Source organism: Enoplosus armatus, chromosome 20 (genome assembly GCF_043641665.1).
Source record: "Enoplosus armatus isolate fEnoArm2 chromosome 20, fEnoArm2.hap1, whole genome shotgun sequence".
Taxonomy (NCBI): domain Eukaryota; kingdom Metazoa; phylum Chordata; class Actinopteri; order Centrarchiformes; family Enoplosidae; genus Enoplosus; species Enoplosus armatus.
In genome coordinates this window covers 3,501,162-3,517,039 of record NC_092199.1, presented here as the reverse complement: position 1 = coordinate 3,517,039, position 15,878 = coordinate 3,501,162, and the positions used below count along the sequence as shown (strand labels likewise).

General features: G+C 43.5%; 1 protein-coding gene across 4 annotated transcripts in view; it reads left to right on the top strand.

The window, feature by feature from the left end:
• Positions 1 to 315: 315 nt before the first annotated feature.
• The window catches only part of etv4 (ETS variant transcription factor 4), a 29,328-nt gene continuing 13,765 nt past the window's right edge, over positions 316 to 15,878 (top strand). For all 4 annotated transcript variants that reach the window (XM_070927558.1, XM_070927559.1, XM_070927560.1 and 1 more), the window contains exons 1-4: positions 316 to 483; positions 1,112 to 1,202; positions 1,409 to 1,456; positions 6,584 to 6,637. In XM_070927558.1, coding sequence (XP_070783659.1) covers positions 427 to 483; positions 1,112 to 1,202; positions 1,409 to 1,456; positions 6,584 to 6,637 — 250 coding nt within the window. In that variant the 5' untranslated portion in view covers positions 316 to 426. The remainder of the gene's footprint in view (positions 484 to 1,111; positions 1,203 to 1,408; positions 1,457 to 6,583; positions 6,638 to 15,878) is intronic.

Sequence of the window (15,878 nt, the reverse complement as noted above, 5' to 3'; positions counted from 1 at the left end):
AGAAACAGGCTACTAAATAACACTCATAACTCGTACACGCTTTATGGCCCGTCTGGCATGTTTTTAAACCAGCAAGCGCGACCTGCAACACAAATAAACCAAACGAAACTGCATGAATCTGCAATAAAACAGGAAGAAATAGTTGCTCAAAGTGTAAAACTAGCTTCACCTGAAACGTGTAGGTAATGTGACGAGCTGTCACACACACACACATGCCAAAAAAAAAGCAGAAGAGAGATTTGTAAAGAGGGCAGCAGCCCGCTGGGTAATCACTCGCCATCACTTCCCCTCGGCATTTTTTGTGAATGGAGCTCATTATGCATGCAGCCTCCACGCAGCTCCATTCACAGGCAGCGCTCCCTCCTCTCCCTGCAGGCTGCGTGGATCTCACTCAACTCAGCCTAAATGACCACAAACGGTTAACGGATGGATTATAAGATGGATGGATATTTGGACCAGCAAGTGCCTTACACTTTAGCAAATGTACGTATGGATAAACTCTTCTGTTTACTTCAGTGCTTTTTGCCTGTTTCTTTACTGACTCGGCTGCCGGGCTGGATCGCTCTCCGTCTCGCGTCTGCACGAGTTTTGGCCGAAGCAGCAGCAGCAGCAGCTGTGTGTGTGTGTGTGTGTGTGTGTGTGTGTTCGCGATAGAAAAACTATTTCTCACCCCGCTTAAAACTAACGCAAAATCTCCACAAACTGAAGCACAGCAAGTGGTGCATTCGAACATGTTGGTCAGCGGGTTTCTTCTGTGGGATCCTTCGCTCGCACAGCGCGTCAGCGTGCCAAATGGTCACTTTCTTCAGACGCAAACAGCGCGTTTGTTTTTCCCAGATTGCCTCCACAACTGAGAAATGTGTTGTTTTCTGAGGAGCTTCACGTTCACCTTTAGCTGCAGTCGGCTCTCATTTGTAGCTCATTTCAAATGATTAATATTGCTTATTTTTGCTGTTTGTTTTTTGTTTTGTCAAATGTGTCCAAGTGGTGGCTTCACTCTGCACATGCCACATTAAACATGGCATTAGCTCTTTTGACACTGATGTGCAGGAAATGCCCTGTTGGAGTCTGTCTCTCACTTCTCCTCTGTTAACATCTATGGGTTTTGCAGAAGTCGCATGGAAATGGGCCCCTAAATAGACTGTTGATGGCAGCGAAAAGGAAATACATGGACACAGAATTACCCCCTCAGGAATCTGAAGGTAAAGTAGTGGAAGCTCACTCAATTTTGGCCTCTGGTCTATTTTACATGACGCATGTTTACATCATGGTCTATCAAACCCCAGGCAATGTCAGTCTCAGTTACAGCATTTAAATATCACAGGGAGAAGACACATATTAGTAAGCGCTGGTCTAACGCTCAGCACTGTGCTCATTATACACTCTTTCTTTTTATCTCTCTGTTCAGACCTCTTCCAGGATTTAAGCCAACTCCAAGAGACATGGCTCACAGAAGGTGAGGTTTGCCTGCAGGCTGCTCTTCCTGCTTTTCATTTGTACTTCTCTGCGATGATTTCCACATTAATGACATGTCACGGGGCTTGATATTGTGCCTGAAACATACATTCTGTTCCTTTCTGTTTTATTCAACTCTTGAATCGCACACACATGCTGCTTTCCATCGTCCACAAAAAGCATTTTATCACAAATTCTGTGATTACCGTAAATGCTCATTGCCTCCAGGTTTTCTGTCAGTCCAACAGCTTTACAACAAAGTCTCACTGATGCACTTTTATTTAAATGCTTCATAAATCTGTGGCTCCGGTGAAAAAGGATGACCTCCTTAGTTTGGCTGAATCTCACTTGAGAGCCCAAACTTTCTGATGCAACACACATGCTCATAAACCATACCCCCCCCCCCGCCACCTCTCCAAAAAAAAAAGAGGCCTGGGAGAACACAGACGGGACATTATTAGCTTTGAGCATGTCCTATTTTGGCCATGTTGGCATGTAGCATGCGTGCCAGCCTGCAGCCAATGCAAACAAACAGGCTATTTGGCTTGTGTCACTCAAAGACACATAGCGATGAAATGAGGCCCAGTCAGAGGCAATTGTCAGCTAGTAGACTTAATAAGTGCAATGATGATGTGAGCCCTAATAGAGTAATTATACTGTACGTCAAGAGGGGGAAAACAGCACCCGCCGTGAGTCATTGTGCCTGTTGGAGCACAGCAGTGGCAGGACAGTGGGTCCAAATGTGCTTAAAGCTGCAAGTAAAAATAAGAAGCGAACCACGAGGTGTGAATTTTGTTGTGTCGCCTGCTTTGATGTGCTTTGATGTGCAGCTTTAAAGGGAAATGGCACTCATATTTGACATTTAATGTGAACCACATCAACCTGATAAATCCTGTTTTAAAGTCCTCCTCCCCTGAAAAAAATGTGCTTTGCTTATTGTTGCTTCACTTCGCTGTGCAGGATGATGTTTGTGCAGAGTTTGATACTAGAAGGCTGTTTTCACGTTTCTCTGCTGAAGGGGGGAAAGTTTCTCTGTGGCCACCTTTAAATCGGAGTTTTAAGTGTGTACGTACGAGCACATTTTGTGACATCAGAACTAGTTTAGAAACCTATCATGGTCCAAAATGCAACTTACACAAGTGTGATGTGGAAACTTGAAGCTTCCAGTACACTGAGAATGGACATGTCAGTGAAGCAGGAGACAACTTGTGTTCAGCTGTTAAACTTTTGAAATATTTGCATATTCATACATTTTAGTTTGTTTTAATGAGGGAGGGGGAATAGATGTAATTTTACAAATGTTTAACTCTAATTGAACTTTTCTATGTATGTCTTAAAACATCTGGAGGGGGTCTTTAAATTATGGCAGAAATGTCTTTGTATATTCTATGTAAATACTATTCTCATGAAGTGAAAGCGGTCTTTCTCCCACTTTGAATATTATGTCAACTTAAAACAGTACAATGAGTCCCTGTGTTGACTTTGAGTCCCAGTATCAGCAAACTGGGCAGGTTACAATCAGAGACACTGTGGAAGCGGTTGTGTCCGCCTGAAGACCAGACATTTAAATAGAGCCCACTCCCCGGGCCAGCGACTGTTTATGGCAAACAATGCAGTGTCCACGTTAGCTTTCGCACCTTTTCTCATGCAGCGTCAAAAACCAGCAAGTTCACTTCACACCAGCGTCTCACGCAGACAAAGACGAGAGCCAGAGCCAATAAAACTGCAACAATGGGTGTCGCTTCAAAGTTGGAGCCTATTTGTATTCACAGATTTCACTGTAAAGGCCGCCCTTAAAAGTCCAGTTCAACCTAAAAAAAAACTCACTAGAGCTTTATAGTCTTTCAGATAATTGAATATTTTGAAATTTTGATTAGGATTTTGTTTGTGATGCTCAAAGCTTTAAAAGAATTGCTTTAAAAGTATTCATCAGAAACAATGTCAACAATGTTACTCAGAAAAACAAAACTCGCTGTGATCAGTTTTCATTGGAACTACTTTCTACCAAAGAAATAGTCATATTTGAATCAGCAGGGGACACTGCATTTATGTAATTTTTCATTGGATTAATCCCCACAGACTACGCTCCATTCACCTCCACTGTATGGAGGCGACAGCAGGCATATCTGTAACCCTTTGCAAATAAAACCCAAACTATCTACAACTTTTTTTTGTAATGTTGGTGAACTGACCCTTTAAAAGGAGACATTAGTTTATGTACTGAATTCACAGGTTGTGTGGTAGCTTATTGTTTCAGTCACAGAGAGTGAACAAGGCAAAAAAAAAAAACCCAAGCAGAACAGAAAGATAGAAGTGTAACTTTATCAAAGTGTTATTTAAGCCTAAGTACTGGCTTGTTTTCAGCTTCCCCGGCTAAGACCTCTCCTTTCCTGTTGCATTAATTAAAGACCTTATCATGACTGATTGCAGTTGTGAGGGATTCACCAAGATTGTAAAAGCCGGGTAGCTGGAGGGAGTTTTTTTTTTTTTTCCGCCAAAGGAGAGCGGAAGCAAGAGAGAGACAGAAAGGGTGAAGTACTGAATGGCAAGAGTTCAGGAGCTTGTCACATCTTGTCTCATTATGGCCTTTAGGTTTATATGACTGAGGCTGTTTAGCTCCTCCCAGGATCTCCCACTGAGAGAGAGAGAGAGGGAAAAAAAGTCATTCAAGGTGCCTGGAAGCATCTCGGAGAACATGCGTCTGTGCTCCTATAAACACACTTTCCTTCTTGTGCTGACTTGCATCTCAAAGCCCCTGACGAGGTGTTCCTGGAAACAAATCAGATACACAACACACACACACACACACACACAGCAGGGTTGCGATAATGTCTGACGCTCACCATTCGCGTTTCTTTTCTCCTGTCTCTTTATGAGGTCTAGCATGTTCCGTTTGTTGGACATGTTGAAAAGAGTGGATATGATTGATTGTTGGATCTGCAGAACTAAATATTGGCCCCTGCTCTGTCTCATACAGCAGCTTTATTTCTCCCCCCTGAGGGCGAAGGACTGAAAAGTTAAAAGGGGGTAATATTATTATGGTATAGTAAGCCACAGGATGCGGCGTTATATAAGAAATCGATGTCATTTATCTGAACATGCTCCAAAACGCTGTCGTCCGGTTTCCTCTGTACAGGAAGGAGGAGTGTGACGACAAGAAAGTGGATTTGAATTTCTTATTTCCTCTTTTTGTCCTCTGTGTCTGTTGCTCTCTCTCTCTCTGTCTTGAGTTTTGGTTTCTGTGTTGTGTATCTTTGACTGGAAACCGTACTGTGGATGAAACGAGAGAGAAGAGGCCGTTGAGGTTGAATGCTGGATCAGATTTAGGTTCTTGGGTGACGTTACAGTCACATCCTTTTGGTGCAGCCGTAGTGAATTCTGCAGATGTCTACGGAAAAAATACAGACATAAATCTCCAAGGAAGCTTTATTATTTATATTTTTAGAAAGCGAATGGTGCTAAAGTACCTGCGCCATGGTGCCAGTTTGTTTTGTAGCCCATTACACCCCTGATTGAGTTCATGATATTTAATGATACCCATCAACTTTTCCCTACCGGTTAGCTTGTACCATGACGTAAGTGTGAGTCCCAAGCAGTGGAAACACTTCAAAACCCCCAGAAACTTGTGGAGCTGGAGTGGTGCCAGATTAAAAGGTTGCTCGCCCTGGTTCTGCTCTACGTTTAGGCTTAGGTCATTAATTTAAAGGGTAGGCGAACTAAATGCCAGCGTGCTCCGTAGGTGAATTTGACCTCCTCACCTCTTGTAGGGTGTTGGCAGTCAAATGATTTGAGCTTTTCTAACCTGTTTGTGTGACTCAATGTCCAAAAGCTCCTCAAGGACAATTGTGAATGGGTTTGGATTCCTAAAAAAAATAAAGAGCTGTACAATGGTGTCTGTCTAGCTCTGCTGCACCTGGGCTTGGCATCACTCCTTTCCTAGATGAGTTTCATTATGAGAGAGTCCAATCGGGGGCCACTGAAACTGTACACTACTGCAAGTAATTATAGATCAGGCCACGATATCACACATACCATATCACTGTATTGACCTCTCTATTTTTACAAATCATTGTAAGCTGGCTGTACGTTGCATCTTTGACACTTACATTCATGCATCACAGTGTTACAACCAATACGATCTGAACAGGAAAAGCAGTGCGATCAAATCTTAGTTTGGCCATTTGACAAGAAGATCTAAGAAGTTCTTTAACGTTAGTTTGCTCTTGTTTCACTCGCCGCTTCTCCTCTTGCTATAGTCTGCTTTCCTTGTTCTCTAGCTGCTTGTAGTTTGACTATAAGAGCCATTCCTCATCTACACGGCAGATAAAATCCAGACTACTTCTAGATTGTTAGACAGAGTCCCCGACACTTTGGGACAGAGAGAAGTTGAATCCGAATAGTTGGTTCATCACACCACTTGACAGATTTCCTCTCTTGTTTAGCCAGAACAGCCTGTTTAGTCTGTCTGGATTTCTGCGATGGAAATGGAAAGAAACTGGTTAACAGCTGGTACAAACTTGACCGGTGGTGTACAGGTGACTGAATAGTCAAGACAGTAGTTACATGTGTCGAATAGGATGTATTAATAGAGGTGGGGGGGGGGTTACTTTGCAGATCTATTGATTGGACATCAACTTGGCAGTCACATAAGTGGCTTTGCCCTCTTTGTCTTGATTTACAGAGAAAAGATTTTGTAATTAAAATAAATTGGTCATTGAGGAAAATGGACATTTTGAAATTTTAAAAAAACTGCTGGATTAAATGACCTGCACTAAACTATTTAACTGTAAAAAGAAGCAGGATGAAATAACATCTCATTATAATGAACTGAGCTTTAAAACACATTGGATGATTTCACAAATTTAATGGTTAATGTTCTTGATTATTTGTCACATATTGAACACTTTGGGTCTCCACACAGAAAAGCCACCCAACACAAAAGTTGGATGTTACTTTGGTGGTTATGGTCAACAAGTCTGTTTTTGATTGGCTGAAATATCTCTCAGCTTAAGCCAATGCTTCATGAAATCAGGTTGGCAGGTTAAGAGACAGAAAAGGGTCAGATTTGGTTCAGAATATAATAATAATGTTAAAGTTATGGTTGCTCTTTGTTTTCTTCTAATTTCAGCTCAGGTTCCTGACAGCGACGAGCAATTTGTTCCTGATTTCCACTCTGAGAACTGTGAGTACTTTTATTTTCTGCGTCCTGTATGTGTGTCCATGTGGATTTATACGTGTGCCAAAAAATCTGATTTTTCTGACCAAGTATTGCACAGATTTTTATTATATTATCATTGTTTACTCAATCAGGTACTGATCCGTGCAACATGCAGAGCTGTGCATGGACAGTCTCGCACATCTTTCAGATTTGACCAGTTGGTCTGCTCATGTAATTCCAGCTAAAGTATGCATGTCATGAGAAAGTGAGGATGAACCCAGCGGTCAAATCTGGGATGTGAAACCGCCAGAGGCTTATGTGGGGATACAGTAACTCGCTGATGTTACAGTAATCTCTTTGGCAGACAAAGCTATGCAGAAACAGAAGGCCTAATGAGCCAGTCATCATGAAGTGAATTTGGATGTCGGCATTATGTGCTGCCGTCATCCATTTGCATGCCTTTGAAAAGCTGAATGGGTACGGCCCAGGAAACCAGTAAAAAATTATTCAGGGCCCAGGTACAAAGATGTCCCTTTGTGCGCATCGGAAGGTGTAAAATAGAAAAGCAAATTCCTGGGCTGCACAACTGAGCGGCTATTTGAATGAGTTTCCCTTTCTTGTTGTGTGTCTTAACAATGGCGATTCAGGATCTGGGTGGGAGTACGTGTCGCTCTACAAACAGTTTTTTTTCTTGTCCCATTCAACGCCCTGCAGGCTTCTCCATCTTTTCAGCAATGGCACTGAAATGGTCAGCGACTTAAAGAGAACTTGAAATACCTCCAAGAATAATCTCATCCCCAAAGTAAAAGTGACAGCTTTCAGTTCCAGTCAAAGGCGCTTCCTCTCATTTGAAGCCCATGTGTCTTTTGTGTGTAAACATCATGTGATTTAACCGGCTCTGTGTCACAACTGGTCAGTCCCCCGGTGACACATGCCCTGTGCAACATTGACGCTGTCTGTTGGCCAACAATGCGGAGGAGGAAGTGCAGATGAACCCCGGGGCACGCAGAGGTCATGTCTACTTAACCCCCTGACCTGTCAGCCAATCAGCTGTCAGGCCTCTGCTAACGGTTGACCGGGGTATGATTTGCAGGGTCACGGGGGCTTCAGTTTGACGGGCAGCTCACTTATACACGGCAGAGACACTCCCGCGTTGACAGACAGTGTCCCTGCTGGTCACAGTCAATAGCCGCAGAGTCCAGTTGGAGCGTCTCTATTCAGCTTTGATTTTTGGAAAATTGAAGCTGACAAGCGACTATAAATATATTCATCTTTGTGTTTGTTCTAGATCCTGTATGTGGTCTATTAAAAGCATACAAAGGCTTATTTTTTTCCCATACTGAACTAAAGACATTCTCAGTGTCTGGCGTACTATTAAAAACAGGTGACTCACCTGTTTTGGAAACTCTTGCACATAAAAAAAACAGCATAAAGCAAAGCCCTAATCCCAGGTGACCGGAATATAATTGAGGCTTGCATTGAAAACAGCGCCCTGGTAAAATTAAACATTGTTGTTTACTGAGTCAGGTTGTTACCTGCATGGGTGTGGTGTTGACGGAGAGAGGGGGGGGGGGGGGGGAGAGAGGGAGCCAGTGCAACAGCAAAAGAAGAGACGCAAAAACACTGGGACATGTTGGAATGCTAGATTAGGGAAGAGGAGGGGGCAAAGGAGGGATTGTGCAATACCTGCACATCTGGTAAATCTATCTCATCTGGTCCATTCCCCCTCAGTTCACAGCTAACAAGCGTGCTCTGTCTGCAGGCTGCCATTGAGGGAAGGTTATACAAACATGCAACTTTTATGTACTTGCCGACCAGCCTGTGTGTGTGTGTGTGTGTGTGTGTGTGTTTTAAAGGTAATTGAGCCATTGGTGATAACAGAGCACCATATTGTTTTTTTTCCCCCCATTGAACTAATGTGATTGGCCCTGCATGGAAGTTTTAAAAGAGGGATGTGATTTTAATCTCGTGCTCATCAAGAGGAGAGGAGGATTAATGTTTGCGGCGCTGACAGCACCTTCGGGGGTTATCCTCGCCTGACGCTAGGCTGTCGGACTGATTCCTTTGTCTGTTTACTGCCTGCGGGGAGGAAACACATGGAGGTGTCAGTCAAATTTATGGTGCACAAACTTAATTGAAGTAGTCTGAACATGTCACTACTTTACTTTTTATTGTCAAAAACAGCAAAAGGCCCGAGCGTTGGAGCGTTTACCGAGGCCGAGAGCTCGTTCTTCTTTGTCCAAGTATGTTGTTTACACTTGGAGCAGCTCGAGAGATGTGACCCATTCATAAATTTTCTTCCCTGCGTGCGTAAGAGGAAGTGTGCCTCTCCCTCCCCCCGCTCGCTCTCTCTCTCTCAGTCCTCTGCTGCTCTCTCTGTCGGTCTTCATTCATAAAAAAGCCCTACAGTACTACAGACCCCCCCCCCACCTCTCTCTCCCTCTCTGACACCCCCCTCCTCTCCAAGTGGATACTCCAAACCCCTCCCTCCCTTCCTGTGTCTGTACAAACTAAGTCGAATTTAAAAATCTGGACCCCCCCCCCCCACGCCTCCCCTTTCCCTTTTCTCTCTACCTCTCTCTGTCTCTCTCTCTCTACACACACATTGAGTGTTCCAAGATGTGAACTAATCCAACGATTTCGGAGCTGTGTGGGACGATTGTTTAGTTTTGTGCCTTGCTGTAATTATATAGGAAGTTGTGGCTATAGAATGCCGTTACAGTGCGTCTCAGAGAGCAAGTTTAGCAAAGAGGCAAGAAAAGAGAGGAGAGGAAGACGAACACAAGCTTCTCCACAGTCTGCCACTTCTCTTTGATTCTCATTTGATCAATCACCAATACATTCAGTTGTTAAACTACATGTGATCATATATGTATATATATATATATTCCTTTTTATTATAGTGCACTATGCAGTGGGGCTGTACATTTAATTTCTTGATCAACTTTATAAAATGTTGATCAGTTTCCTAAAGTCCATGTTTTGTCAGACCAACAGTCCAAAACCCAAAGACGTTCCGTTCACTGTCACACAGCTATTCCTCAGAGAAAAGAAAAGCTGGAGCGAGGTAATATTTGGCATATTTGCTTGAAAAATGACTTGAATCAATTATCAAGAAGGTTGCAGGTTCATTTTCCGTCGATCGACTAAAGAGAGAGAGAAAGCTCGAACCAGTCCTCCCAGCAGCGTGTCTCTCTGGCTCTGTGTGTTCTGCTTTGTCATGAATTCACAGCCTTTCTCTTGTTTGGGTTGTTTTTCTGGATCAGAACTGGCCCAATCAGGCCCTATTTGGAGCATGGGGCGATGGGTGAATTGAGCCCCTCCCTCTCCAACTCCCTCTCTCCCCGAAAAAAGAGAAACATGCAGCTCTGTGTTCTCCACTTTCCAAAATACAGCTGCTATGCAACAAAGTGTGCAAAAACAGCCAGGTGCCTGCCAGATATACTTGGATACCGCCTGCCTGGGGGGAGGCGAGGCTTGTGTTTGTTGCGCTGTTTTGTTTTGCTTATGAGTAAAATGGTTGATTTCTCTTACGTGAACACATGATTCCTTTTGACAGGCTCTCATCCACTTACTCGAGCGCACACATAAACACACTTGGCCTGGTGAGCACACACACACACACACACACACACACACAAACTTCAGCCCTGCAGTTTTATGAATGGGTTGGTTGTGAAAGACTGGCTGAGGCAGCACATTGAGTTAAGGGAGGGAACCTTCATTCATGACATTGGGGGACGTTACTCCACCGCTAACAACACCTATGAGAGGTGCGGGCCTATTTTCCTGTCAGCCTTCATCTGACTACATTTTTTTTTAAAGATCTGAGCTTCTTGGGGGGGCTTGCAACTCCTGTTTTATCTCATCAGTATTCATGCTTTTATTTGCACGTCCTGTCTTTGTTGCAATTATCTCTGGTCATCCCAAATTTTAGAGTTTCATTTGAATTTGCTTCCAGGTTAGGATCCTAAAAAAGACAATTATCCAAAAGTTACTGTTCGTTTAAAACATTATTTAGTCATCTCTAGTCAATAACGTCCAATGAAAATGGGTTTGTAAAGGCCAGGCATGTCGAGTAATAGGCGTTTAACGGCTTCCAGTGGGGAAGTAAAAGCTCAACTTCTGCGTGTTGATTCAGAACAGCCCTGTCAAAGCCAGGGGGCCGCGGGGATTTGAGCCAGGCAGCACGGCCCGAGTGTCAGCAGCATAGCTTTGTGAATGGACGGCAGTGTGTGTTTTATTACAGGAGAGTGAGGGGAGGTGTGTGTGGAAGGAAAAGAGAGTGTGTGTGTGTGCTAGTACATCCCTGTGCTGCTCACATTTGTGCCTGTGCATTTCTATATCCGTGTTGGTGTGTTTACTCCAGCAGGACGGCTTTGCTCTCTGCAGCTGGAATGTTTTCTCTTTCGAAAAGCAACGCAGACCAAAGACGGGAACAGATGCTGTGAAAGAGACGGGGCGAGGCCGTAAAAATAACAACGGTAGTTGAACTTGAAGCAGTCATTAATAAGAAGATACTGTGAGTGTGTCAACTGTGCACATGTGGCAGTGATGAGGCCAAGTTTAGACATCTTTCCTGTTGACGTACAATCCCAGTTTATTCGCAGTCCAGTTTTGGGAATAATAAGATTCTACTCACCAAGTTCATTTGTGAGATCTGGAAATGCAGCAACTTTGGTAAAAAAGAAGTCAGACGGGGCAAGAAAGGTCAAACAAATAAACCCCCCCGGGGTTAGCCAGATGTATTTGGAAGAGAAATATTATTACCCAAACCGTCACAGTTTATGGACAATTTAGATTTACCGTACTTGTGTACGCACAGCGAAGTCTGGCGTTTTCACTTTTGGTTTTACCTCCAAATAAAGTGGTTTAGATGATCTGGCTTGTTGTGCCTCATGAGGTCGGTATACAGTGTCGGAATTGAGGGGGTTGCATTCGACAACCTTTCTAACTTTCCGAAACCAATAATTCGGCAATGACTGGCCAGGTGTGCAGAGATGTTTAGGAGGTGTTTTGTTCATGTTTATATACAACTTTCTGTCACTTTTCATACGCGCAATGCCATGAATGTCTTTGAAAGTGTGTGCTGTTCTCCCCATCTGAACAATGACTGTTCCATCACTTCTCCGGTGAGGTGATGGAACAGCTATGAAGTGGAATTATCCTTTAAGAGCTGTTTTTCTGTTCTTGGCCAACATTCATACTCAGATCTCACTGTTTTCCACTTTCATATGCCTGATAGTCCAACACACACACACTCCTCTACACACTGCACGTGAGTGGAGGAGGAGGGGGGTGGGGGGCTATAGTAACCTGCTGACACAGACCAGTAGGTGTGTAGAGCGAGCTGAGAGCCAGCGTACGACCGTATCGATCCTCGCTGATCCAGGAGAGGAGAAGGAGGAGATGGAGGGGGTTGATAGATGACTTGATAAAGATAAAGCACAGATAAATCAGCATGAAGGCAGAGAGGGGAAGGAGAGGGGTGAGAGCGGGTCAAACGTGCCGTGAAGCATTACGGTTGAGATCCTGATCAAGAAACTGAGAGAGGGTGAAAGGGAGGATGGAGGAGGGAGGGAGGGGGGGGCGCTGTGGATGTGGCATGTGCGCTGATAATTTCAAGCAAGGTGTCCCGGCCTTTTCTAAGTGTTATCTACGTCCGATAAGGCAGATTTCGCCTAGAAACGCATGTACAGGCGTGCGTTGCCACATACGTGAACAAACAAATGAAACCCTGCACATACACACCCCTCCCTCACATCCACGATACCCTGGTGGGCAGTGGGAGCTCATTATATCATTTCAGTAACAGTGTGGGGGTGGATCGATCGCTACATTAAACATTAAGAGGGGACAGCTATATTGGGGGCTGAGGGATTCAGAGTGAAGAGTCAATATTGTGCCAGATTAATTACATCCACCCCTCGCCTGTGACGGGCTGTCCCTCTCGCTGCACATGTCCCGGGACAGGGATGTATTGTATCTGGTCCACTAAACAGCGATGGAGCAGTGAGATTTATGACTGGTCAATGGCCATTTATAAAAAGCCAACGCGGCACAATGGAAAGTGAAGTTGACAATAGGGAAAACGTGAGATGTCAGAACATTTACCGATTAAATTTGTAATCCCTTGATGCTACCAAGGCCCTGGAAATATGAAGGCCATTATCATATTTTGCCTGTTTTTTTCTTTTTACAGTGTGGAAATTTCTATTTTCATATTCAGTTTTTTTTATGTTCTCCTCAATCACACCCTTGCTTGTGCTGAATATCCATCTCTCCTGGATAGCACAAAGCGACTATTTACAGCACTCTAACAAGAGTAAATTAGGCTGATGTCCCGCACCAATGCTGGCTGATGTAGAGTTCATTCATTGAGAAGATTCGAGGCTGACAGTGCAGGGATCATTCTGAGAAAAAGAGCTGAGTGTACTTGTTCAGACAAGAACATTCCCATCACTTCAGACAAATGCGGCGATCTATTTACTGTTAACAAAAGGGAAGTGAAACTTTGATGTTTGCAAAAATTCACCGTGCTACAGCCTTTTCCCGAGATGGGTGTCATTTAGATCTACATCCTGTTAGCCAACACAACATGACGCAGAAAATAAAACCAGCCAACAAAAAAAAAAAAAAATCCAATTTGTGAGAAGGGCCACGGTGCCGTCCCAGCCAATCATCTGTCTCTCTGATAGCATTGTACTTTCCATCAATCTCGTTAGGCTTGTTTGGCAGGTATCTGACAACCCTTCTTTAAATATTCAAGGAGCCTGAAGCATTATCAGATGAGAGAGGACGACCTGTAAATCAGATAGAGCGGACACTAATGGATCCAACACTCCTGGGCTCCCTGAGCAGACAGATACTGAAGCCACTCATGGGCCCGTTGGCTCACAGAGATGAGTTTGTCAGCGCTGGCCGGGCTGCTTTCCCCTCTGTTTCTCTCTGCGTCTTCCTGATTGTGCAGTGACCTGAGAAGCGCACACACACACACACACACACACACATGTCCAGCACATGTTTCCATGCGCCAGTGGAACGACTGGATACACGCTGCAGTCGAAGCGGTCTGGATCATATTGTATCGCCTCGCTTCCCTTCCCTCCCCTCTCTGACTCTCTGTTTCCCTCACTCGCTCTCTTCCTCTGAATTTTTCAACCGAACCATAACCTACAAAGACAAAACGCAGTAAAAGCATATTTGATTAAAATAGTGACGTGAAGACCAGAATCTGACTTTTTGACGTTTGTTATACCAAATGAAACATAGTGGTGCCACAGACATTTATACTGGTGTTAGGAGTCAATTCGTTTTTAACTTGTACACACAAATATGTAATTAAAAGTACAAAAGTATTATCAGTAAAAGTAAAGGTACTCATTATGCAAAATGTCCCAATTTGAGAATAATATGTGTTAAACTATTAAATTAGAACGTATTCATGTGTATCACTAATGTTGCAGCTGGTGAAGGTGAAGCTATTTTATGGACTGCCAGGTCGCTTAATCCATAAAAATACATCAGAATTTATTAGTTGATTATTATTTTGTATTAATAATCTGACTGCAATGTCAAAACAAATGTAGTGGAGTGAAAAGAATATTTAAGTACAAATATATAAAGTAACAAAATAACATGGAAATACTCTAGTAAGTACCTCAAATTTGTACTTAAGTACAGTTAGTTACATCCAACTACGATGAATGTGCTGTCATTATATTGATTTCATAATTTTTGGGGGTAAAATGAAGGCATTCAAATCAATCTATCTGTTTGCTGAACCAAAACCTGCAGCCCCTTTTTTAACCTTTTTCCTCATCTTCTTTGCGTAGTTAGCGCTGGTCCTGCTCTCAGTGTGACGCTCAGAAAATGACACTGTGCTGTTTTAAAAACACAAAGCTAGAAACTTAGACATAGCATGCAAACTTGGTCTGAGAAAGCTAAACATACCACCGCGTGCAGAACGTTAAAATTACCATTAAAGTATAGGTTATATCTAACTTATGCATGTGTTGACAGTCAAATACTTTAAAATTACACTGTTGCTTTTCCCTATTACGCCTCCCTCTCACCACAGTGGAGCCATGTATTCAGCTAAGCAACTAATGTCATTTGCAAGCCATGTGAATCAATAGCATCCTTTTTAACCTTTAAAGCCATTGTGGCATAATTGGCATCCTTGTTTCTATTGATCCGTCACCACATAAGGGGAAGAGAACCAGGTGTAGCCTATCACGTGTTTCCAGCTTGCTTTTAGTGCATCTGTGCAGCATACGGAGCCGCCACATGTACAATACATATCATGTGAGATAAGAACCAGATCTCCAGATAGCCCCGAGATGGTTCCTCTAAGAGCAAGACTTGAATCTTATTTGTATGATTGGACCCCGTAGTGTATTTACGTTACGCTCGCATGTTCTTCGGTTTAGCAAGATCCAGTCACCCTGTTTGACACTCGGGCTGATGTCCAATGAGTTATTGTGAGCGAGGCTGTCATGTGCTGCAGACTTCCAGAGGCTTAAAACTTGGCCAAGTCGCACATAAACATCCAGTGTAAGACTCTCCAGATCCACTGCCGTCTTCAGATTGGATTTCCCTACACTAGGGCCTTTAATGGTAGGAAATACTCTGTCTAAAATGAGATGGGGGAGTTCATAGTGAGGTCTTGTCAGCTGCTGCTTCATAAGTGATATTAAGATGTTTGTTGATGATTGTTATACATGAAAGTTTAATCCCTGGATTTAATTTCTTTCAATGCCAAGCTTCTTACGAAAGGCGTCAAAACTTTGAATTTTTTTTATCAGATTTGTAACACTGTAATCTCAATGTGTCACCACCATCCTTATTTATGTGCAAACCAAATCTTTTGGCACAAGCTGTTAGTCTCTCTGTCAGCGTTGATTGGGATTTTTTTCAGAATCCAGTGGAATCTAATAGTGTTTCCCAACACGTTCACACTACCTCCGTATGGCTCAGCTGAGGGGCCCATTGTGTAGAGAAGAGTATGTGTGAGTATGTGTGTGTGTGGGGGGGGGGGGTCATCCCTGCTCCTACGATGTGTTTGTGGTGGGTGTCTGTTGAATGGGACCCCCCCTATGTAATGATCCCTCCACTTCCTAAAGCACTCAACCATGACCATCACCTTTCACCCTGCATCCTCCCCCTTTTCCAACATTTACATATGTAAAAGTCCATCTCCACCCGGCCTTTAGCTGGGGGGGTCATCTCTCTATGCAGCGCTTAGAATAGGGAGTGAATGGGA